This window comes from Clytia hemisphaerica, unplaced genomic scaffold (genome assembly GCF_902728285.1).
Source record: "Clytia hemisphaerica strain Z4C2 unplaced genomic scaffold, Clytia hemisphaerica genome assembly, whole genome shotgun sequence".
Classification (NCBI taxonomy): Eukaryota; Metazoa; Cnidaria; class Hydrozoa; order Leptothecata; family Clytiidae; genus Clytia; species Clytia hemisphaerica.
Window position 1 is genome coordinate 66,285 of NW_027104216.1, and position 25,804 is coordinate 92,088.

At 34.8% G+C, this 25,804-nt stretch overlaps 1 protein-coding gene across 4 annotated transcripts; it reads left to right on the forward strand.

The window, feature by feature from the left end:
* The first annotated feature begins 431 nt into the window (after positions 1 to 431).
* Positions 432 to 24,082, forward strand: LOC136815740 (TBC1 domain family member 5-like). Of its 4 annotated transcripts, none has more exons than XM_067072186.1 (24): positions 432 to 949; positions 5,902 to 5,976; positions 11,068 to 11,188; positions 11,813 to 11,858; positions 12,010 to 12,072; positions 12,267 to 12,356; positions 12,849 to 12,926; positions 13,135 to 13,202; positions 13,561 to 13,599; positions 13,831 to 13,894; positions 14,179 to 14,261; positions 14,698 to 14,748; positions 15,145 to 15,232; positions 15,570 to 15,623; positions 15,917 to 16,032; positions 17,078 to 17,220; positions 18,135 to 18,241; positions 18,623 to 18,698; positions 18,896 to 19,065; positions 20,422 to 20,587; positions 20,833 to 21,062; positions 21,593 to 21,695; positions 22,062 to 22,141; positions 22,669 to 24,082. In XM_067072186.1, the coding sequence occupies exons 2-24, from the start codon at positions 5,904 to 5,906 to the stop codon at positions 23,470 to 23,472; spliced, it is 2,913 nt and encodes a 970-aa protein (XP_066928287.1). In that variant the 5' UTR covers positions 432 to 949; positions 5,902 to 5,903; the 3' UTR covers positions 23,473 to 24,082. The 4 variants fall into 4 exon arrangements, with proteins under 4 accessions (XP_066928287.1, XP_066928288.1, XP_066928291.1 ...); XM_067072187.1 differs by having other exon boundaries at positions 15,579 to 15,623; XM_067072188.1 differs by lacking the exon at positions 432 to 949 and adding an exon at positions 6,223 to 6,258 and having other exon boundaries at positions 22,669 to 24,081.
* The last annotated feature ends 1,722 nt before the right edge of the window (positions 24,083 to 25,804 follow it).

A 25,804-nucleotide genomic window follows, 5' to 3' on the forward strand; every position in this document is an offset into this window, starting at 1 on the left:
GGCAATAATTTCCGAAAAGAGCAATAATTGCAGTTTTTATCTTAAACACCCGACTGATCTGGGTTCTGGGTTCCCCTCGATTCAGCCGGTTTACCAGATGAGTTCACCTCCGTTCTTCTTGGTTCTCCTGGTTCACCTTTTTCTAATTCAGTTAAGTCAATATTAGAGAAGAAGAAGATTTTGATCTAAGGTTGAGTGAAAACTAACCTAAGTCAGTGAAAATTACAAAATTGTCCTTTTTTTGCAAGAAATTGGCATCTCTCATTCCAACCGTCAAAATGGAAACAAAACATTCGATTCAGGAAAGAATGATAAGTACACTACAACATAAGCCATTTCTTGTGACAATCATACAAAAATCTTGATCCAATTCAACTCATTAATAGCATGAACACCAAAGACAACAAAGTAAAAGAGAATAGCAACAAACCTTCCATGTTTGTTTTGATTTTTGAAAAAGCATAATGGCATCACTTTCGCTTTGCAATAAATTCAAATAATATCAATTTACTATAACGGAGGTAATTTGTTTTATCATTTCCCGGGATGTTCTTCGTGTTTGTTATCTCCTAAACATTGGCGTCACGGGTTACGGAGGGTTTACTCGTTCTTCGTATCATTCTGACGTATACGTCAAATTTGATATGACGGAGGTAATTTGAGTTACCATTTCGCTGAATATCCTTTGTATTTTATCTCCTTTATATTTTGGTATCGCGCAACTCGGAGATTCGAAACGTTTTTCCCATCTCCTGCCTTATAGAGAGTTGAAAGGAATGGATAGTTAAAGGTACGCACACACGATAGCAAAACTGCTTCGCTCATGTACATTCGCTTCGCAATCAAGAAGGACAGGTCAAATCAAATCAGATAGGAGCTTTTTGGTAGTGAATTGTTGGCAAATAATTTAGTCAAAATTATATCATTTGAAAACAACAATTATGAAAAGGTATATAGCTTAGTTCTGTATATATTGTTGTAACTTTTCAAGGGGGTCAAATCTTGTATTTCCCAGAGCAGAGGGATGGGGAATATTTGTTCATCCAGAAGAAGCCAGGCTGGAAATCGTGCACAGTACGCCAAATATATTCGGAGTGAGGCAGTAATTACTTTTGGCGTATTGGCGTAAGGAGGGGGAATGGAGCTGATATAAAGTAATAAGATATTGGATGGCGCAAGTCAAAGCTTCTTCTCAAGACGACGAGAGAAGCGCCGCCATTTTAACACCGGATTTTGATGACTCCATACAGGTTTAAAGCGCATCCACCTCGCTTGTCGCCTCTCCCTCGATTGCTATATAACGATGTAGAGTGTACCGTAAAGTTGGTCTAATCTCGACATCCGTCTTCTAATTTCGACACCCTTCTTTAGAGATAGGAATAATGGGCTATTCCAAAAAAAAATTGTACAGGGGTATTGACGAACTTTTTTCACTAACCCCCCTGGAAATTTTGGATAACAAACTATCCCCTGGAAATTAGGGGTCGACCCTTGCGGCCCTGGGTTTGGAAGTGAAATTTTGTGAAAAAGGGCCTGGAAAATAACTATTGATGTCAGTTTAGGAGGAGAGAACCCCCTGGAAACCTTTAATAACCCCCTTGGAAAATCTGAAAAATGAACAAAAACCCCTTGGAAAATCAAGGCTCAGACCCCCTGGAAAAGTTTGTCAATACCCCTGTATGGTTATAAAATGGAATAGCCCAATATGAAAGTCGGAATACGACCCTGCCTGGACACCGCCGTACATTGCGCGCGGTGGAGTCCGGTGGGCGTCCGGTGGGTGTACGGTGGTGTTTTAGATCGAAAACACCGTACAACACCACCGTACAGAATCCCACCGTACACGGAATTGCCACCGTACGATTGTCCGGTGGGAATTCAGAAACCTGATCGACTTCCCACCGTACAATGTACGGTGGTATTTTCGTGTACGGTGGGACAGGTACGGTGGTAAAAAAGGTTAGGCTCCGCCCACCGTACACCCACCGGACGCCCACCGGACTCCACCGCGCAAAATGTACGGCGGTGTCCAGGGTCGTGTCGGAATCAGTGATTGAAAAAAGATCTATCCTCCCTTACCACTAAGCAAATAAAATAATTTCGACCTTTTTTTAATTTTTCAGCTCTGGAAAAGGGTGTCAAATTTAGAGGAGGGATGTCAACATTGGCCCCCTAAACCCCAGCCCTGGACCTGTTTGGTGGGCTTACAGTGTCCCCAAAGCCTCCCTGCAATTTCGCTGTTAAGCATGCAAGCGTACGTTTTATTGGTGTAGATCTCACTTTTAACAAATACGAATTCGGCAGGGACTTTGCATCATTTCCACACTGGTGACTGGAGAAGAAGAGAGGGGGTCATTGAAGTTTCTCAGGGTTTTCACTCATAAAATGACATCAATAGTTGTTTTCCAGCCCCTTATTCATAAAATTTAAACTTCCAGGGGGAAATTTATAGAAATGTTGAAACTGTTTTTCTTTGCTTAGTGGTCAGAGAGGAATAATCCTTTTTCAATCAGTGATTCAAGCTTTCATATTATTCCTTTCTCTAAAGAAGGGTGTCGGAATTAGCCGAGGGATGTCGATATTTGACCAACTTAACGGTAGATATCCAACAGATAAAATTTGACAATCTTCACTACCCTGCTGTATAATTATTTTTTGGAAGCCCATTCATTCTACTACTGCCACTTTTCTTTTCAGCCGCATTAAACTGTAGCATACTAAAACCTTCTTGTACAAGACAGACCTTTTGCTACAAGGTGCGAGGTCGGGTCGGTCGGATGACGGCAAACCAACAATTTTTTAAGTCCAGCCCAAATACCTGGTATGATTTACCTTTGTCAACATTGTCAGGAAAATACAATCCACTTTCCACACAAAAGAACCAAAGCTTCAAATACCAGCGTATTTATTGTCAAAAGTAACTCCAAAACACCTACTCAAACAATCACACCTGACACCACAATAGTCATGATCCCTCCTAAACAAACACCTGTACCCTTACTTACTTACTTTGTGATACTTCGTTTTTGGACCTACCTTGGAGGTCCTATAAATTAACCGATGTCCGTCCGTTCGTCTGTTCGTTCGTCCGTTCGTCCGTCTGTTACCAGCTTTTCTCGAGATTGGCTCATTAGTTTTTTCTGATTTTTGGCACAATGATGCAAAATGGTAATGACCAAAATGTGACGGAGGCCGATTTTCGAAAAAAAATTATTTCCGGCCGAAAATGCCGGAAATATGCCGGAAAAACCGTTTTTTTGGCATTTTCTCGAGATTTCATCATTAGTTTTTTCAGATTTTTTGCACAAAGATGCGTATTAGCAATGCCCAAAACATGGCAGAGTCCGATTTTTGAGAAAAATTCTTCGCCGTTTTTGCAGATTTTCATCGGACTTTTTCCTTATAATTGGTTGTTTTTTCACACAAAAACATTGTTAATAGCAATGTCCACGATCAAGCATGGTTCAATTGTCAATAAAACTGATTTTTGAAGCCGAAACTTTCTTAAAATCGCCGAAACAGCCGATTTTCGCCGGAAAAACAGTATTTCTTGAATTTCTCGAGCTGTACTTTATATTTTTTTATGAAATTTTGCACACTGATGTAAAATGACAATACCTAAAAAGTGACGGAGCCCTATTTTCGAAAAACATTTTTTGCCGGAAATGTGCCGGAAAAACTGGTTTTTTGACATTTTCTCGAGATTTTATCATTAGTTTTTTCTGATTTTTTGCTCAAAGATGCGTATTAATATTGTTCAAAATATGGCCGAGTTTGATTTTTGAGGAAATTTTTTTTCCGGCCGAAAATGCCGTAAATATGCCGTAAATCGCCGTTTTTCTGGATTTTCATTGTACTTTTTCCTTACAAAACATTATTAATAGCAATGCCCACCATCAAGCATGTTTCAATTTTCAATAAAATTGATTTTTGAAGCCGGAGCTATTTAAAAATCGCCGGAACAACCTATTTTTGCCGTAAAGACAGTATTTCTTGAATTTCTCGAGCTGTACTTTATATTTTTTATGAAATTTTGCACACTGATGCAATATGACAATACCTAAAATGTGACGGAGCCCAATTTTAGAAAAACATCTTTTTCCGGCCGAATATGCCGGAAATATGCCTGAAAAACAGGCTTTTTTACATTTTCTCGAATTTTCATCAAAAGTTTTTTCTGATTTTTTGCAGAAAGATGCGTATTCGCAATGCTCAAAACATGGCTGAGTTCGATTTTTTGGAAATTTTTTTTTCGGTTGAAAATGCTGGAAATCGCAGTTTTTGAAGATTTTCATTAGATTTGTTCCTTGTATTTTATGTTTTTCACACAAAAACATTATTGATAACCATCAAGCATGATTCAATTGTCAATAAAACTGATTTTTGCGTCCAGAACTTTCTATTTATTTTTCCCCTACAACCCTTCCCTCTCCCCCCCATCAACAATCAATGATGAATTAATTGCGTTATGCATTTTCGCTAAACGCTATATTTTTTGACTGATTTTTTTCTCCTCGCATTGCTATCCAATCCAACTTTCATCATCAGGTAGGTCCATTCAGCATCTAGCTTGTTGATTTTGTACTTTATTTCATGAAGAAAAGATTTCTTAGAGAGTTTGAGAACAATACAAAGCTCACATTAGAATCTGCAGGGGTTCCTGAAGCCTCTGACAAATTTAAAGATCCAAACCTTCACCTTCAACCTCCCGATTTTATGTTAAAGGTAAATGCAAGCATGGTATTTGAGTTAAAAACTGCCAGTACAACCACCCAAAAGCTTGCACCAAACTCATGAAATATGGAAACAAGGGCCCAAGGGGTTGTAGTGCTGGAACTAAATGCTCTGAATTCCACCCAAGAATGTGTTCCTCTTCAATCAAAAGCAGTACATGCTTCAACACCCATTGTACTTTTGCTCATGTCAAAGGAACGCAAAAAAGACCAGAACCTCAAACAAAGAATCAAGGTGAATCAAATGATTCCTTGGATTTTATCAAAGTCCTGGACAACTTTTTTCTATGAATGATCTTGTTCATCAACCAAAGTCTCAAACCACCACGACACGTCTCTTTCTCTAAAACGTTCCAACAAACACAAGAAATGTTCAGACTACAGGAAAACCTTCCCCCAATACACCAACCAGCAGCTCACCTGCACTGACGACCTTTGCTTTCTTGAACATACAAGGTCTATGTCCTCAATCAAACTGCACAATCTTGTGTTCCTTATATCAGAGATATTTTGACAATTGAAAATCACATTTTTATCGGATTAACAGAAACTTGGCTATCATCTAACCACAAAGCTGGAGAACTGGAAATCGAAGGCTACATTCTACATAGAAAGGAATGTGATCGTGGAAAAGCCAAACAAGGTCGATACAGTGGTGGTGTTGCCTTCTACCTGAAGGATGACATCTCTCCTTTGTTCAAGCCCCTGCTTGAATTTTCAAAGGGTGTTAATGAAAGACTTCTTCTTTACTCAAAAGATCTCAACATTAATAGGCATCTTGTACAGGCAGCCAACAAACCCAAACCACAAATTAGACGCACCAGAATTCACAGAGCTGATAACATCAATAGTATCAAAGATTGAAACAATTAATGGTTGCTGTCCTGCCCTTTACATTTGCAGTGATTTTAATATTCCACATACACTATCAAATCAACAGTATATACCTGTTGAGCTGTAATAGATCACTCTTAAAAATTAGTACTTGTCTAATTTATTCAGGGCAATTACTGTGTTAAGCATATTAAGCCTGTAGAGGAAAAGCTTAAAAGATATTACCATTTTACTGAGTCTGAATTTTTATTGATATGAAAAAAATGTATAAATAAAATGGACCAATTTTTACTATAAAAGTTTCTATTCTAACCCTCTCTTCTAATCCTTCCAGAAATGAATCGTAAGCCCACAAAGAAGATCACTAAAGATGACATTCATGCATCATTAGATCAATTTGGATCAGAAGGTTTGTACTGTTTTTAAATCACTTTCATCAAGTTCTAAATTTCAATATTAGGATTAAGTAATTTTTGATTGATTCCTTTAGTCACTTGCATGTATTTCAAATGACTTATATGTTTTGAAATCACCTCTTCAAATGTAAAGATAGGCAAAGAGGAGTCAAGAAAATAACGTATCCCTTTTGTTGATCCAATAGAAAACTATAAGCAAACAACTAACTAACAATTTATTTTTCTAACAATATTTTTAGAATATTAACTTGGACCAACTTACTAATTAAAACAAAGTAAGTAATTTAAAAATATTTAAGACAAATTCCTTCAGTCAAATAGTGTTTTCAATGAAATTTAATTAATCATGAATACCCTCTTTTCGACATTAGATAAATAAACTTCGAGCTTTTACTTCTTATAATTTTATCAAAATATATCGATAAAAACTTCTGTCAAAAGTTTGATATAATATGATGAACAGTATTTCTAGAGAGAAAAAAGAAACAATTATGTTAGGTGACTTCAATTGCAACTATACAGTCCCTGGAGATCATGTTGACTTGAAAGCTGTCATCTAAACATACGGTTACAGTCAATTAATAAAAGGATATACACGAATAACAAAAGACAGTCAAACATGCATTGATCTTTGTTTCACTACAAATAAAACAAATGTTGCTGACACATTGAACTACAAAAGTTCGCTCAGTGATCACAATTTAATTGGTATAATCCGAAAAATGAACTGTAAACGGTATCTTTCACAAACCATCAAAGCTTGCGATTACTCAAAGTACAATAATTCGTAGATTACCTTGGGAGAACTGCTTAATAACGACCGATTTTAACCAAGGTTGGAATCTGTTTAAACATTATATCTCATCAACTCTTAACAAAAACTGTCCAATTAAAGAGAAACGTACTCGTGGAAAACCTAACCCATGGCTTACCCAAGAAATCCGTCAACTTCAGGATGCTCGTGATTACCATAAAAAACAACACGAACGCACCAACTCTCAGCTCCATTGGGATCGCTATAAAAACCTTTGTAATACCGTAAAAAACAAAATCCGCTCTGCAAAAGCTAACTATATCAGATCTGTCTTTAGAGAAACTCGCAACCAACCTAAAGATTTTTGGACCCAAATCAAAAAATGCTACCCTACCAAGGATAATGGAAGTATACAAAAATCTTTTAAGATCGATGGCAAGCTTACGTCTGACACAACATCGATAGCGAATACATTTTGTTCTTTCTTTGCTAAAGTTGGATCTAGTCTCATGACATCTCCAATAATAAACTTTACTTGGAAAGTGTTTAACCAACGTAAATACCTGCATAATGTGAACAATACAAACTCAGCTTTTACTTTCAGCCCAGTTTACACGCACGATACATTAAAAATTCTCCTTGCAACCAAGGCATCAAAAGCAACTGGTCCTGACCAGATACCTGTAAGGATAATCAGACACATTGCACATGAAATAGCGGCACCCCTCACATTCCTGGTTAATCGAAGCCTCCAAACGGGAAATTTTCCAACCACCGAGAAAATTGCAAAAATTAATCCTGTATACAAAAGCGGGGAACACTCTGACGTAGATAACTATCGACCAATTTCAGTGTTGAACATTCTTTCAAAAGTTGTCGAGCGAATTGCGTATAACCAACTAACAAACTACCTTGAAACGAACAACTTCTTAAACGAGAATCAATTTGGATTTCGCTGTAAACGATCTGCACGTCATGCCGTGACAAAGTTTACCGATCACATCAGGGAAAACATGGACAAATCGAAAGCTGGAGCCCTTTTCATGGACTTACGCAAGGCTTTTGATACCGTTATAATCACAGCTGTCTTCTCAGTAAACTCCCATACTACGGTATTACTGGTAAGGAAGTAAATTGGTTTGCAAGCTATTTATTTCATCGTAGCCAAGCTGTTTCAATTGATGGAGTGACATTGAAATCTGAATTTGTTACACACGGTGTACCCCAAGGATCTATCTTGGGTCCGTTACTCTTTGTTATTCTGATTAATGATCTTCCATTACAATCATTAAACTGCCAAGTTTTAATGTATGCGGACGATACAGTAATTTATTTCTCACATAAATCCATCTCTGAGATTGAGAAGTGCATAAATGCTGATGCACATTGAATAAATCTTTGGCTGAACGAAAACTGTTTAATCCTCAATCCTAAGAAGGGAAAAACGGAGTTCATAATTTTTGCTTCACGATTACGTGACCAAACTGCAAACATAGTGATAAACAACAACGCTATCAACCAGCCTGATCTTTATGAATACCTTGGAGTTAAACTCGACTCGCATCTCAATCTAAACACTCATCTGCAAACCATGTACAAACGTATCAGTTCCCGTCTAAACATGCTCAGGAAGATACGTCATCAAATCTCACCAACCGTTGCTGAAACTATATTCAACTCGATGATCCAAACTTTCATATTCTACTGTTATCTAGTTTTCAGTTGTATGAGCAATACTTGGATAGATAAATTTGAATCGTTCTACACTAGAGCAAAATTGATTGTCAACAACCGCAAGGGATGGCCGACATTCCGTACACGTCTACAAAGGAATATTGCTCTTGATGTTTTCAAAGAAATTAATTCTGGTAATGACAAGTATTCATTCATTGCACATGATGGTATAAAAACTCGTAACAAATGAATGCTTCGTCTACCTAGGATAAAATTTGAGGCAGGTAGAAAAACCACCTACTACCAGGGAGCCTCAATATTCAATAGGCTTACTACTAACATTCGTGAGCAAAAAAGTATAGTTTTATTTAAAAATATGGTCAATAAATTTGAATTTGATAAGTAAAATCTTTACAATAGTTTTCTTAGATACACTTTTTGAACCTCTCGCACTCCTAAATTCAATCAATTTAAGCCTATATTAATCTTGCGTCTTACATACTAATCTTAAGTTATCACGAGGTTCGATATATTTCTATTTTTACCTATAGTTTATAATATATAAAACATTTAGAATTTCATTGCTATTTTAGACTCAATAATCCTTGTCTAATCTCGATCTCAATACCTAGTCTTAAATCTGAGTTTTTGGACCTACCTGGAGGTCCTATAAATCAACCTTTGTCCGTCCGTCCGTCCGTCCGTCTGTTACCAGCTTTTCTCGAGATTGGCTCATTAGTTTTTTCTTATTTTTGGTACAAAGATGCAAAATGGCAATGCCCAAAATGTGACGGAGCCCGATTTTCGAAAAAAATTCATTTCCGGCCGAAAATGCCGGAAATATGCCGGAAAAACCGGTTTTTTGGCATTTTCTCAAGATTTCATCATTAGTTTTTTCTGATTTTTTGAACAAATATGCGTATTAGCAATGCCCAAAACTTGGCAGAGTCCGATTTTTGAGAAAAAATCTTTTCCGGTCGAAAATGCCTGAAATATGCCGGAAATCGCCGTTTTTGCAGATTTTCATTGGACTTTTTCCATATAATTGGTTGTTTTTTCATTCAAAAACATTATTAATAGCAATGCCCACCATCAAGCATGTTTTAATTTTCAATAAAATTGATTTTTGAAGCCGGAACTTTCTAAAAATCGCCGGAACAGCCGATTTTCGCCGGAAAAACGGTATTTCTTGAATTTCTTGAGCTGTACTTTATATTTTTTCATGAAATTTTGCACACTGATGCAAAATGTCAATGCCTAAATTGTGACGGAGCCCGATTTTCGAAAAAAAATCAATTCCGGCCGAAAATACCGGAAATATGCCGGAAAAACTGGTTTTTTGGCATTTTCTCGAGATTTCATCGTTACTTTTTTCTGATATTTTGCTTGAAGATGCGTATTAACAATGTCCAAAACATGGCCTTGTCCGATTCTTGAGAAAAAAATTTTTCCGGCCGAAAATGCCTGAAATATGTCGGAAATCGCCGTTTTTCTAGATTTTCATTGGACTTTTATTTTGTAATTGGTTGTTTTTCATTCAAAAACATTATTAAAAGCAATGCCCACCATCAAGCATGTTTCAATTTTCAATAAAATTGATTTTTGAAGCCGGAACTATTTTAAAAGTCGCCGGAACAACCTATTTTCGCCGGAAAGACAGTATTTCTTGAATTTCTCAAGCTGTTCTTTATAGTTTTTAATGAAATCGGAGTCCAATTTTCGAAAAACATTTTTTTCCGGCCGAAATTGCTGGAAATATGCCGGAAAAACCGGTTTTTTAACATTTTCTCGAATTTTCATACTTAGTTTTTTCTGATTTTTTGCAGAAAGATGCGTATTCGCAATGCTCAAAACATGACCGAGTTCGATTTTTTTAGAAAAAAAATTTTCCGGCCGAAAATGCCGAAAATGCCGAAAATGCCGGAAATCCCCGTTTTCATTGAACTTTTTTCTAACATTTCTTTGTTTTTTCTCAAAAAAAAAAAACATCATTGATAGTAATTTTGATTGTAAATAAAACTGATTTCTGCAACCGGAACTTTCTTTATCTTTTTTCCTTCTCCCCTTCCCTCTCCCCATCAACAATCAATGATGAAATTTATTAAGGCGTTATGCCTTTTCGCTAAACGTTATTTTTTCTAACGGATTGTTTCCGTTTTTCTCCTTATTGCTATCTAACTTTCATCATCAGGTAGGTCCATTCAGCATCTAGCTTGTTTTTTTTTAGCTTTTTCGCCTTTGTTTAGCCCCTTGACTTATCTCTTTTTGTTTCTTTCGTTTTTAACACAGGTCTCTCATTGATAACAGTATCTATTATACTTGTATATAATTAATTTGTATATATTGTATATTTACTGACGCAGACTAACCTGTATAAATATGAATAATAATAATAATAATAATGAAGAAGCTAAAATTTCACTCATTCATTATCGTAAGTTGGTCTAATATCCACATCCCTGCTCTAATTTAGACACCCTTATTAGAGATTGGAATGATAATAATGTCAGAATCACTGATAGACAAAGAATTAAGCAAAGAAAAAAGTTTTCATCAGCGATTCCGGCCTTTAATTATTCCTAACTCTAAAGAAGGGTGTCAGAATTAGCAGAGGGATGTTGATATTAGATCAACTTACAGTACTCTTTTTCATTAGATACCACAGACTTTGCTACAAGCTTTGCCATTCCCAAAATGATGATCAGCAATAATCACTACGCTAATGAGAAAGCAAGTCAAGAAGCTAAATTTTACGTTGAAAAAGAAGAACCATTGCAGTAAGCCAAGATTCTATTTTTCTAGTCTAATTCAAATGTGTAGCAAACATTCAAAGAGTTTACGATACAGTTGTAGTGCTCCATAAAATATGTATTTTTCCAAAAATCAAAATGTTAAAAAGTTTAGTTATGTTTTTAACATTTTGATTTTTGGAAAAATACATATTTTTACAATCTAATTGATAATCCCTAGCCAATGGGTTTGCATTTCATCGTATAACTTCAATCAGATTTGGTTGGTACTTGATTCTTTAGGCCGACCCTAAAAAAATTTTCGTTTCCGGTACACCGGGTGACGAAAAAAAAGTCATGCGGGCGGCCAGGAAGATTTTTATTTTGGTCCTTTTCATGATTTCTAATAAAAAAAATTAGGAAGAAAAAAATCATCTCTCTGGCTGTTAGTGTTGCCCCACATTCTGTCTTTATATTTTTTCTGAGTCATGATTTTTTTGAATGAGTCATGAGTAAAGGTTTTTATAAAGAAAGTTTCATCTGTTATCTATTTGGTTCTCATGAAAAAAAATGCGGCCGGTGGACCGGAAACTTTTTTTCTTTTAGGGTCGGCCTTACGTCTATTAAAATTCGTTTGCGATAGCCAAATGATTCACTTTTCTATCCTTTCAGGGAAAGTTGGGACAAGCTTTTCAACAATGACAATTTTTTACAAAAGGTAACGAAAGTTATTTCATTTGGATTAGAATTTTTCAAAGGAATTCTTTTTAGAATTGCATTTATTAATTGATTAAAACTATCATTTAAAATTCAGACTAATAAACAATATAGAAAAACCTTTCTAATTTTGTAATTTGTTCAATTTTCAGCTACAAAAATCATCTCTTGATGGTTATTTAGGAGCATCTCATTTTCGTAGTGTTTGTTGGAGGGTAAGCTTCTTTTAATATTTCAAGGTTTATTAATTATTTTGTTTTATTTCTTTATTATATTTAATTTTTTTTGTGCTGAAATTTTTTTAAGAAACTGTTGTTTACTATAATAAAATCAAAAGGAATGACTTATGGCAAAACATTTTTCAACGCAGTCCCATTAAATGATAATCTTCCTCTTCCACTTTCATCAGATTTTTTGGGAATGTTTATCAGAAACACCAAGCAAATGGAAAGATGAAGTCAAGGAAAAGAGAGATTGGTATTCTGGCATTCGAAAAAAGGTTTAAAACATAAACTTCATCAAGCGCTTTATGCTAGAAAGAAAGAAAGAACAAGAAACTTTGAATATTGATCAGAAATAAACATCTTCCTTCCAACATAGTCCTGACATACCATGAAGATATAATTTTGATGTATCTGATGCCTTTGCTGGTCATTTATTTGTCATTGTACAGGCCTTTCCACGAATAAAATCAAACGTGATCATAAATTGATCTCGTAAATGATTTGAGGCGCACACAAAAATATTTACCGAATCGCTCAATTCAATCAAATTTTGCGCACGCAATTTCTAAAATATGCTCCCAAAAATATTTTTGATTTAATCATATAGATTCTTCCCTTATCTATATCATATCATAAAGTTTATCTTTCCCATTTTCCCTAATTGACCCCAGTGACTTTTCGCCCACCATACAAGATTGATGAGCGCTCTACAGAGCGCGAGAGCCGTCTTATTGAAATGACTGTCGTATTTATGTTTTTATATGTAGTATGTCATCAACCCTCATCAAGAAGAACAAAAAGAAATCGACCTTGAAAAACATCATCCACTTTCATTAGCAGAAGATGTATGTAGTTTTATGGCATATCAAATCTGAACTTTGTCTGAAGTATCACCTTATCTCAACCTTTTTTTGGAGTAGAAATGACCATAAAAAGTCACTCACACAGTTTTTGTTCTGTACTTTGTCCATAAATTCAAAATTCCCTTAGTATTTGCTGAAAATGGAATTTAACTGCTTTACTATAACGTATTTAATCTTTGTATTTTTCCAGAGCATATGGAACAAATATTTTCAAGATAATGAACTGAGAACTTTGATTCTACAAGATTTAGATCGTTTGTAAGTATCATAATCATCTATTATCACTTACATCAGTAATTGTCAACCTAACATAATTACACAAATCTGATTGGTCGAGAAGGATTATTTTTGAGTACAACTAAATGTTGCTATTACAAACAAACTCCAAGAGTACAGTTTTAAGAAACAAAATATAAAACGTAGACCCAAAGTTTATTACAAAATTAAATAATAGTTTCTTTCAAAGAAGTCGATAGCTACATAGAAAATCATGAAAAGAAGACATTGCTACGTTCTGATGCCAATTGTTTCTAATTAAAGTTTTGAGTGAATTCAATTTGTTTCAAGATGCCTAGAGTCGACGATTACCAAGGGATCTTCTTTTTTTACTTTTCAGGCACCCTGAGATTGAATTTTTCCAACAAGAAGAAATTAAGTAAGTATCCTGTCATTTCTTAATCGTGCAAAATTAAGTAATTTTTAGGATAGACCTTTCTATTTAAATATACCTTACATTGAATTCAATGTTTTTGATACCTTGAAATAGAGTCTAAAGGTTGTATTTCCTTTTATAGATATTTATATTTATTTTTATTTTATTTTTAAAATCAAAAAAAGATTTTCTTTGTAAAGACTATGAAATTTTCCCTCTTCTACTGTATTTTAGGAAATACCTCCTTCACATATTGTTTTGCTATGCTCGTGAAAACCCACAAGTCTCTTATAAACAGGTGAAACTTTATCAACCCTTTAAGATCATCTGTTATATAGTCTTGAAACCTGTCAGCTTTAAAGAATGGGTCCCCTTATCCTGGTCACCTTTGTAGAATTGCACAGTTACTTCAACATCAATTTCTGGTAGTTACATAGAAGAAAAAATCTAACAAGGAGGTACAAGCTGCCAGAAATCAACCTTGGATTTAAACTCAAGATGTAGTTGCAGTGCAGCCAATTTATTATCATTTAATTCGCCCAACATAATTTGGATTTAAATGTTTTTATATTATGATTTTAGGGGATGCATGAGATTCTTTCGCCACTTATTTATGTGATGTATACAAATTGCACTGCTATCAAGAACACAAAAGAATCAATAAGGTAGTGTGATGAACATATTATTTTGTTGTGTTTTATTGATTGAGGTTCCTAAAAGTAGTCTACATTCTTGCCCATTATTAGCACTTAAAGTACTTTGGAAGCCATTTCTGGAGATGCACTGCTGAACTACTCTGTACCAGAGTGTATTTTATGTTTTTATCGCTTCGTAGTACACTCTGTGCACATTGTCTGTTTGATAAAAAGATTCCGGTATGGAGACCGCTGCGATGAAGTATGATTTATAAATAGCAACACTTCTCTCATCATCTCACCTGCAGTCCATTGCAGCGGTCGGTTTGAAAAATCTCAAATAAATGAATAAATGACAACAGACCCTCTACAGCAATGAATTTTGAAATTAGGGGTATAGATACTACTGCTGAACCTTTATGAAGAGTAAAAAAGCTTCATTGAATATTATTTTTTGTATTTTTAGCGAAGATGTGAAGAACATTGTCGATTTTGAGTTCATTGAGCATGATGCTTAGTAAGATTACATTTTTGACCTCTGATGCTCTCCTCTGAATTTTTTCTGGTCTATTTTTAGCGGTATTTGATGAAATTGAGAAAACTTGGTACTCCAAACTGCTTGCTCTCTTAAAAGCTTTTTAGTTAGAGGAAAATTTGACTTCTATGATAACACATGGCGGTGACCCTAAAAAAATCTAAAAAAATTGAATATATTTATTTGTTTGTGGGACGTTTTACTTTATTGCTCTTGCACATTGAAACGGAGATTGATAGCATTCGTGGTTTTCATTCTTTTGGAAATAAAACTCCTTATCATTAGGCCTTCTTCTCCATAGTGTAACTATTATAGGGAGTGAGTAAGAAAGATATTTTTTTCAATATCTTTATCATTATTTCTAATTATCTTCTCTAGTTTGTTATTTTACAATATAATGGAATCCATTCAACCTTGGTATGTTGACTTGAGACCAATCGAAGCACCTCCTACCCAACAGCAGCAGGTGAGAATAGATTCCTATTTAGAATAGAATACCATCTTCTCTTTTTGTTATTATTGTTTCATGATTTAACTTAGATTTATCCAAGTTATGGCAGTTTGTCACATCTTGATGTACTAAGCAAGCTAAAACATAAAAAAAATTGAGCTTTAATATTTCTCAATTTTTTAAATGAATCACTTATTTAGTAAAGTTATCGTAAGAGACTTGAGCTCGAATTCCATTTCAGTCTAACCCCCCCCCCTTCCATCTCAAAAACACACATTTAGGGTTATATTAAGAGGATTTAGGGTTTCCATATGATATTTCAAATTTAATCTAACTTTTTCCTTTTCTCTAGAGTCTCAAGAACCATGGATCAAGTGGTATGTTTCAGAAACCTGACAGCAAACCTGTAAGTTTGAGACTCAAGTTCTTGATATTTTAATATTGAGGAGAATTTTAATTAAATATGTATCGAGTACGTTTTGTTTGTACAGTGGAGACTCTTTAACTCGAACCTCTACAACTCGAATTTCTCCTTAACTCGAACTATTTTTATGGTTCCTACATCTATTTAATGCCTTATAAACCTTACTCCATAATTCGAAATTTCCTTAACTCGGAACTTTGTTCCTCGTGCGTGTTCGAACTATGGAGACTCCGCTGTACTATTATAACTAAAAAACACTGGTTTTCTATATCTAGGTGAATGCTATCTCCAATAAATTACAACTTATTCAAGGAAGCATGTTACAGAAGTATGATCCTGACCTGGCTGCACATTTGAAGAAAATGAGTGTCACACCTCAAGTCTATGGAATGTGAGTAATTATTTGCTAGAAATCTATATAATGATAGCCGTATGTGCCTGAAGTCTTTTTTGTAGTGTTTTTGTTCTCACTAGCGGTTTTAGCTTTTGCGAGACTTTTATTAGGGGGTGTTGTGTCATTCAAAAGCAATAATTTTCTGCCTGTTTTATTCAAACTACGAATAGTCAAATCCCCCTGTTAAAACCATTAGCAAGTCACAAAAATAATTGCAAAATAGGGTAAAAACAGCATTACTTCAAACACATTTTGTTAGTCATCAAATTCTTCGATAAAAGATAATTAGCAGTAGAAATAAATTATACTTTCATAACGGGTTTGAATGTCCGAAGTGTGATTTATTATTTCTATCAGAGCTGATTACATAAACTTTCCATCGGCTAAGTCAATTCAACGACTGAGGTGGCTATTCATGATGACAACACTTCTTAAAATATGTTTTTGAGTTCATGATATTCTTGACGTAATGTTTTCTATGGAAATACCCCGGTTTTAGCTAGTAGTGGCAAATTTCAACTAGACAAAAGTTGTATAAAGTTTGCCACTACTGGCAAAAACCGGAGTCTTACTAATGTTTTTTATAATTTTTTATGACGCTGAGTCCAGTGAAGTAGACTAGGAGCGTTTGAGAGCGTCATTTTGAGAGAAAATGTTAAAAATCCAAATAACAATAAAACTACTTGGAGTTGATAGATATAATCAAAAATGAGCAACAAACATCAATAACAGATTTGCAATCCCTTATATTCTCAAATAAAATATTGCTTCATACTGTTTTACTTTCCAAAAACAAATAGAATCTGGCAAAGCAAATCCAAACCAAAAGCATATTGACATATACTACCGGGCCACTTAATCGCGCCATCCAGTCTATAAAAAAAGCTTTATAACGTGGACCCCGGGCTAATGTGATCCTAACCTGGTATATCAGGTGTTAACTCCTGGTACTAGGGTTGAATTAAGAACCTTTCTTTAAAAAATTTGACGAAATGATTGTTGGCAAATGACTCTCCTTAAAAAAGTCGTTCTTACCTTCTAGTCGGTGGGTTCGTTTACTGTTCGGTCGAGAATTTTCGATGGATGGCTTACTGGTTTTGTGGGATGCCATCTTTGCTGATGGAATGGCTCTGGAACTCGTAGAGTATATTTATTTGGCAATGTTGATGCATCTCAAGGCTGTCTGTAAGTTTGAACTTGTCTTTAATGAGAGCCTTCAATAGTTTGCACATTACAGGATTTAGTCAGAACTTTTCCTCAAATGATTCAATTAATCTAGTTCGGCGTTTAAAGGACTGTTGATTACTTTCAAATTATATGCAACTTTATTAAAGGGACATAAAAGTAGTAAAATGTGAACATTGCGCGAACCACGTGTCATTAAAGAGAACAATTATAATCACGTTTCCCAAACAAACTTGTAAAACAATAGACGATATCGGCTTTACCGAATTCTCCCCGAATGATTACCCATGATGCATTGCGCAAAAAAATTCACGGACGATAACCCAAACCCTAACAATGCATCATGGGTAATCATTCGGGGAGAATTCAGAAAGCCGATATCGTCTATTGAAACAATCAAAATCATCCATATTTTTTTTAATTTTTATTATACGGTTTGTTTACAAATTTCGAAAGTGCTTTTATGTCCCTTTAAATACACACACAATTCTTGCTCTAAAATAATACCCTGATTGAAATCTTTCAAATTGATTTCAAGAGAAGAGGGCTTAATTACCAAGTACCAAAATTAGCAATCTCCGATCAGATTCTGATACTCCGCGCATGACACATATTCACTATTAAGGCCAAGAATCTGCCTAGGTTGGCACACCGCTTTGATATTTTTCATCCAGATTTAGACCAATAATAAACATAGACAATAAAACCCAGTCGCTCTTGATTTCGTTTTGAAGCAAAAAGCAACGCGGTTTCGATTGTTTTGGCTAAACAACCAGGTCAGATAGTCAGATTCGCCATATCCCTTTAGAGCAGAGCGTATTATGCGGAGAAAGGATGATTTGTTATACGAGATTACAAAATTATGGACCAGTGCCTGTCTTTTTACTTTCTAGCTCTATTTTTATTCTTTTTAGTGCTGCAAAGTGATTTTAGTCAATGTTTGTCATATTTGATGAAGTTCCCTCAAGATATTGACCCGAAACTGATTTTAAGAAGAGCTGTTGAGCTGAAACAAATGAAGGTTTAAACTGTTACGACTGGTTGATTGATTCCATTCATATTTTATTCAAGGGTTTTTTCTTAAATCACTTGTTTGAATTAAAATGGTATTCTTGTCTTACGGACAGCTGACGATTTCCCTCTCCTTCAAAGTTCAAGCCTATTGATGAAGTTCAATTTTTTTAAATATGTTTCGATTTTTAACAACCTACTAAAAAATGAAGGACTAGGAAAAATTCCATTTTCAACTTACCTATCTACCGACGCACATCACCCAGTATCATGCATCATCAGTAATGTTAGTATGGTTCTAATTGAAATTTTACAATTATGGCTTTGGAAAGACTATTTGTAAAATTAAATTGAATTTTATGATTCTTTAATGTACAAAATACATTTTTAGAACAAACCTATGCATCAGCACCGCCAACAACAACAAACGCACCATCCGTTGAACAGCCCCAAAATATCATCTACAGGTACTTAATAAAATGAATCATTAAAACTTTTGTGTTTTTCCGTTAGGCCCAGACATTTTTCTACAACCTTTGGACGCACCCACTCGAGGGTTTTACGCCGCTTTAGAAATGAATAAAGTTTCTTAATTTACTAAATTCTGAATGTAGACCACTTCAATTTAAAATTAATCAAAAAACATACATTCTCTTTTTCACAGCAACAGGAAGCAGACAAAATAAAAGACACCCACAACAACAACCACAACAGCCTACAACGTCAAGACACCAACAACATAAACAAAAACAAGGCGGTGGTGGAATGGGCGTCAAAATCAAACCGTCGATTCATCCTGTTAGATATCGGCTTGGCGAGACTGAAGAACACATGGTAACATTTTACATTATATATATGCTTGCAATTTATCTATATATTAATAGCCGTAGTCTGTATGTCTGTTTGTTTGTTTTTTGTGTGTCACTTTCGTTTTCGCAAGCAATTTTTTTTTGTTCTCGATAAGTTTGTTTTGATTGACAGATCGGATAGAGCCTGGTTTAGACTTTATCCAGCCTTTGTTTTGAAATTTATAGCCCGTCTACATTTAGTGATTTTAATTTCTGCCCAGGCTTGCCCACCAAAGGTTTTTCTCTTTTCTTTTGTTTTAAATGTTTTCGAATGTGATTAACGATCGTATTTATTAATGACATTCGAATTCTTTTCAAAATAAATGATATATATATATAAAAAACATTCGAGTCGTCGTTACTGTTAAAAAGTGTGTACGACATTTTGCATATCTAAATTCGAAAAGTTAGATGTGACAAGGGTTTAAAAAAAGCAATTTAGTATTGTCTTATTATATCTTTTTAATCTGATAAAAACATAGAGTTGCACTATTCTTTGTGGCTTTCTTTCCCGCTTTTTCCTGGACGGTATATTTAATGCGAGCGAAGCGGGACTAAAATCTACTTGCAGATTTAAAAACAACAAATTAAGTCACGGTGACAGTACACAATCCAAATATGGTTAAAAGATAAGCCACCCAGGGGAGGACTAGGGTCAAACTTTGAAGATTTTGTATGCAGACTTTGAGATTTCTTTTTTATATTTGATCGTGCTTTTAAGCCACCTTCAACATCCAAACAAAAAACTTTTAGTGCGTTCAGCTACAGCTTAACCGGCGTGCGACGCCGGGTACCGGCTAGTCTTTAAATTATTTCATGTATACTTCAAAATCTAGCTAGTTAGCGTTACATATTACAGTTACACAGAACGCTCAATGAAATGATCACATCAGGTGAATGCAGTCGCTCTGTATTTGTCTTCTGACCAGACCTCAGAACCGTCGGAAAGCCAACGGACGCAGTTAAACTCAAACTCAAAACCAATAGTATGGGGATTTCCCTCTTCCATTGAGCTGCAATATGATTACAATGTGCAAAGGACAAAATTCAAGAAAAATGTTCTATGGCCAAGCCTTACAGTAGAGCTAATAGTCGATTGATTCCAATGCGCTAGCGAAAACCAGAAATTTGTTTGGGTTCCACATGGAACCGTAGCTCAATGCTAGAGTAAATACGCGCAAATGCTAAAATGGTTGTCATTGCATATTATGTACAAAGCTTCAAATTCTTATAAACGAATTTTTTACTTACTTATTTCTCCATAATATAGACAGTTAGAATCTGGTGGCCCAATAGTTACATCCAAAGCTTCTAATAAATCTTTCCATCTTATTCTCCACAGTATGCCCAAGCTCTGGGATCTGGGGGACCATCAGTTGCATACAAAGCTTCAAAGAATCAGCAAGACGGATCAAGAAGTAATTTCTTCGTTGAAGATGCACCAGACGGAGGTCAAGACGATCATCGTATTCAAGAAACAAGTCAAACCGTTAAAGCTGAATTCTCTAGTAGGTTCTCATACGACCTAAATCTTTTATAAAATGAAAGTTTTTGTTATTTTAGAGTATTGTTAAAACTTGGGAAATCAGAAAACGTTGGATCTTATTATGGCGGTCGGTCATTTTTTGATAGTTTTTGCTCACGTGATTTGCCGAAAATCTCGCATTATCGTAAGAAGCTGGAGGTCTCAACCAGTTTAAAAATTGCTTATAAAGCTTCGAAAGGCCCTGAAGAAATTCTCATTTTTATATAGAAGGGGAACCTCATCACCATGGCAACAAGTTAAACGCAGGAATGGTGGGTAACCTGCGTGAGCGGATGGGTAGCGGCGCTCAAATCATATCAAGGATACCAAACACTTTACGAGATGCAATGAACAGCCCAAAACATCTCAGCAACCAATCAATAGGTCAGCAAAGTGGTGTTAGCAGTGCTGGTGCTGGTGGAGGATCAAATAATAGTTACATCAATGCTATTATTGAGGTACAGTTGAAATTTTTCTGAAACGGAAAAAAAAGAGCTTCAAGGAGAATCAGAACCAGAACCCGGCGAAATTGAAGAACAACTTCTCCCACAGTTTTCAGAAATTGATGATTTTCAATTTTCATTTTTAGGAAAATAAACTAGTCATATTAAGAACATCAAAAACAGCTGAGCCGAAATTTACTGGTTATCTTCAAAAAAGAATATACAGTTGACTCCAAATTCGAACGGAGAATCTTATTTTTTGAGATTACAGAGAGATTCAAATTAAAGAAAGTTTTTTATAGGGTTTCTCTTTGACGGGAACTGGAAGGAAACAAGCTCGAATTATAGAAAGATTCGAATCATAGAAAGTATATTAGGAGGTTTTCTCCTTGAAGGAGACTAGAAACAAGTTCGAGTTATAGAAAGATTCGAATAATAGCTAAGTTCGAATAAGCGAAATTTTATTGTATCCGCAAATTGTTTAAAATACAATAAAGACCAGTAACAATAATTTGAGTATAATTTATTTTCATTTCTTTTCCAAGGATCATACACGATTGCAACGTCAAGTATCTGAGTTGAAATCTGATTTGGACAGTGCTCAAGCCATGGTTCTTTATTGCTCACAGAGAATGGAGCATTATTTGAGTAAGTACAAACAAATATGCTAGTAGTTCCATCGCACTAGAAATTGAAGGTTTTTTACTGTTTGTTCCCCAAGTATTAAGTAGAATCAGTTTTGTTAGAATGGATATTCAAGTCAGATCAACTAAGGGTCGCGGCTAATTATTTAACTGTAAAGAAATCATTGATTTGACTAAGCGAGAATGTGTTCCACCCTGAATTTTGGATGCAAATGTATCTCGGGTAAACTATACTGTAAACACCATTAAGCATTACATTCGAATTCCAAAAAAGTCCAAACAACCAGGAGGCAACAGTATTTGAATTTTCTGTGACGAAAAAATAAAGTTTTCTGAAACTAAAATAATTTTTGAAAATTCTTCATCATAGATGTGATGCAAGAGAGGATGTTTCAGGAAGAAAATTTCGTTGATGAGATTGCGATCCTCGGTTTTGCTGGTTTAAAACAGGTAATTTAAATCGTCGTCATCGTTATTGACAGTTGTTTCTGTACAATTCTTCTTTCATTAGTATTAAAGGAATGTTTTTAATTCTTCCTTTCATTCAAAAAAAAAAAAAACTCACAGAAATTACATACCACCCGATGACAAGAAAGGTCGGGAAAATTTTCAACATCATGAAGTTTTAGATTGGAGGATTTTGCAGCAGAATGACCAAAGCCCTTGTTTTGGGTTCAATTGCGTTTTTGTTATTATTTACGGTTTTGGACAGTTAAACCAGACTGGGGATGCGGCTGATAAACGGGTGACTACCATTCCTCACCGATGCAGAATATGCCGGCTCCTTGAACTTATTCTGCCATCGGAATATGAGATAATTAATTTCAGATAAGAAATGCTTTTAAAACTGATCCGTCGGATCGCGGGAGTTATGACAACCTAGCAAAATCCTTTATCCATTTGATATCGGACAGTTTTTCTAAATAGAAAGATTATTCGGTTACTTCTGCATCAAACATTCCCATTTTCTTTTTCAGGTTCGCGAGATATTAAAAGGTCAGGACATGGACGATGTTGATTTCACCGATATTGACCGCCATATCGGCGTTGCCAGGGAACGCGACGCTTCCAAAAATCATGACAGCCAAGATGGAAAGAAAGATGGTCTACCGGTTGCTGTATTAGCTGACTTCAATCATTATGATGATAAAGATGATGAAATTCAATCTGACGAAACCAAAGATCTTAGTAAAAAGATAGCAGAAAGTGCAGACCCGGTCGAAAAACAAACGCCAGAAAATGAAAATCTGGACATGAAACTTAATACTGAAATTGAAAATTATTCATCTGAGATGCCACTTAGAAACGTATTTCAAAATGAAACTCAAAGTAACGTTTCCACAGAAATTTCAATCGATGAAGATTCGAATATAGAAACTCCAACAACAGTAAATATTGAAGAGGAGAGCAACCCTGAAGACATTATTGTAGGTGACAATCATACTTTAAATTCGAACGTTTTAGAATCATCAGGTAATCCTTTATCTGAAAGCCCTGGTGATATTGGGGATCATATTCAAGCTTTAGGAGATATAACACACGAGTTGGAAGTCTCTGATAAGGCTGATGACAGAGTTGAGATAGATTTAGAAACAGGTACTACTGGAGATGACGAATCTAGCTCTTCAATAAATCCAGATCCTTTGAGCACGTTAGTTGACGAGGGTTCTGAATCGGTTAAGATGGTTGGAAATTCAAAGTCAGAGGTTGATAAAAGTTCTACAGGATGGGTGGACCCTCTTCAAAGCAGTGATCCGTTAAACTCTGATACAGATGCGTAAAGTAAAAATTTCTATGTTGGCAAATTTGTGGATACTCTTGATGGGTTTGATGTCAGATGCTGTCGTTTCCTTTAGCTTAAAATTGGATTTTAATGTTGATGACTCCTTGACTCTTTGTTATTTTTCATCATTAGCAGATAAGATTAGATAAGTTTTCTATTCGCACAATGATTTTCAGAATTTTTTAATAAAAATACAAAAGCATTTTGAATTGTACATGAAATTTTTTTGTTTTATCCAACTTTATTTTCTGACAACTGAATTGAATCATTTTCGTTGATTTCTTGCAGTATTATTGTAATTTATGATTTAAATTATATAGTATTTTCTATTTTTTTAAACAAAATTTTTCCTTTTTTCTAAAATAATTCACTTTCTTATTTCATAAGGGGGAGTAAACATACATCTGCCCTCTTTAAATTGCTAACGTATCCGATTCTCAAGGGATATGGAATCGCAATTATCTTATTATTTTCTTTCATATCATGGATATAAATCCAGGTTGTAGCGTAGGAAATCTTGCAAAATCCTATTTGGCGATCTATCTTGCCCCCCCCCCCTATCTTGAGAGGTTTTTCGGCAAAACCGCGAAAACTAGAGCCCGCGAATTACAAATTTGCTCACCTTTCATCAAAACATGAAAAATTGATTCCCTCGAAATGCATTTTTTTTTCGAATTGCGAAAATTAGTTCCCACTAAAATTAGGGTACTCTTAAGGTATGCTTTGGAATTTATTTTCTGATATCGGTATAAAATTTTGAGATCGCCTAATAATTGTGATTTGTTACTTTTCAACTTCAGTTACCTTATTATTTTCATAAGATATTTAAGTTATTTTTGTAACACACGCCTAGGTTATTAAAAAAAAGTGAGAAATTTCGTTCGTCCTTATTTCGCCAAAGACGAGACCGTTAGTAATTATGATTCATAGTAACAATTTTCTTGACATCCTCAAACCTGAAGTGGTCTATACATTTGATTAATTTCAAAAAACTACGTTTTCTGAACCTTAAAATTTGATACCTCCAAATTTAAAAGATGAAATTCTATTTAATACGTTTTTTTCAGGATTTTATTTAGTTTATTACCATAATAATTATTTTTAAAGTTCATAAAATGAAATTAATAAATTTGAAAAATGTCAAAATTCTTTTCGAGGCTAACAGAATTCCAATCTTGGTTTTCTGGTAATATTGGGTATTCTGTTGACATGATACATGCCTTTTTTATAAGAATGTACACTATAAGAATTTTTAAGTTAAGAATATGCCAAAAATAACATCATAAAATTTGGCATCTTAACCTAGGATTAGTTAATTTGGAACCTATTCTTACCGCTGTGAATTGCTAATTATCTCCCAGCAATGCTCAACATTCCACAAAAATATATTTTTTGCCATATTTTCGCTACATGTTAAATTTAGGTTGATTAGGATCCTGACCTGAGAATCCCTTAACCCTTTAACTGCCGCGCGTATTTTTTAAGGTTCGACCTATTTGCCGGCCTATTTTTTTACACCCTCGACCTATTTGCTAGACTGGAGTTGTTTATAATGCGTGTAATACTAATAATAGCAATACTAATAATAATAGTACTACGGGATTTAGTTTGTAAAAACGACTGGAAGAATCTGGTGTTCCAGCCTTATAGATACAGGGGCTAGCTACGCAGAAACTTGCGTAGCGAGAAAACAATTTTTCAAGCAACAACAAACTCTCAAAACGAAATCAACTCAAATGAAAAACTTTCAATACACAAATCCACACATATTTTTTTTCTCAAGAATTACTTTGAGCAGGAAAAAATTATAATTGCAATATTGACACTTTTCTTTTGTTTGGAGGTTTCTAGACGACTAAAATTGTTCCATTCATTACTTTTTGCTTTATTTCTACTATGTATAAATACCTATTTGCCAATGTCGGCATATGCCGACATGGGAAAAAAGTAGCGATTTTGACTTCATTTTCTGAATAACATATGAAGTTTCAGCCGAAGACTATAATTTTGAGTTGAACATTGTAGAATAGTTATTTTTTCAACATAGAAAAGTTTTTAACTATTCATTTTTTTCATTTCAAACCATCAAATGGAAAAATCTTGTAAAAAATGGTAAATTTTCGGCAAATAGGTCGAAATTTCGCATGTCGGCAAATCCCGACAATGGCAAGGAAATAAAAAATGCGGCATATGCCGACATCGGCACGGAAAGGGTTAAGAATATTTATAGATTAATTTTCTTAAAAAGTTTAGAATATCCTTGATGAAATTGAAAAACACCATAATTTTTCTAAATTTTAAGGCTTAAATGTTCTTACGATGTCCTTAAA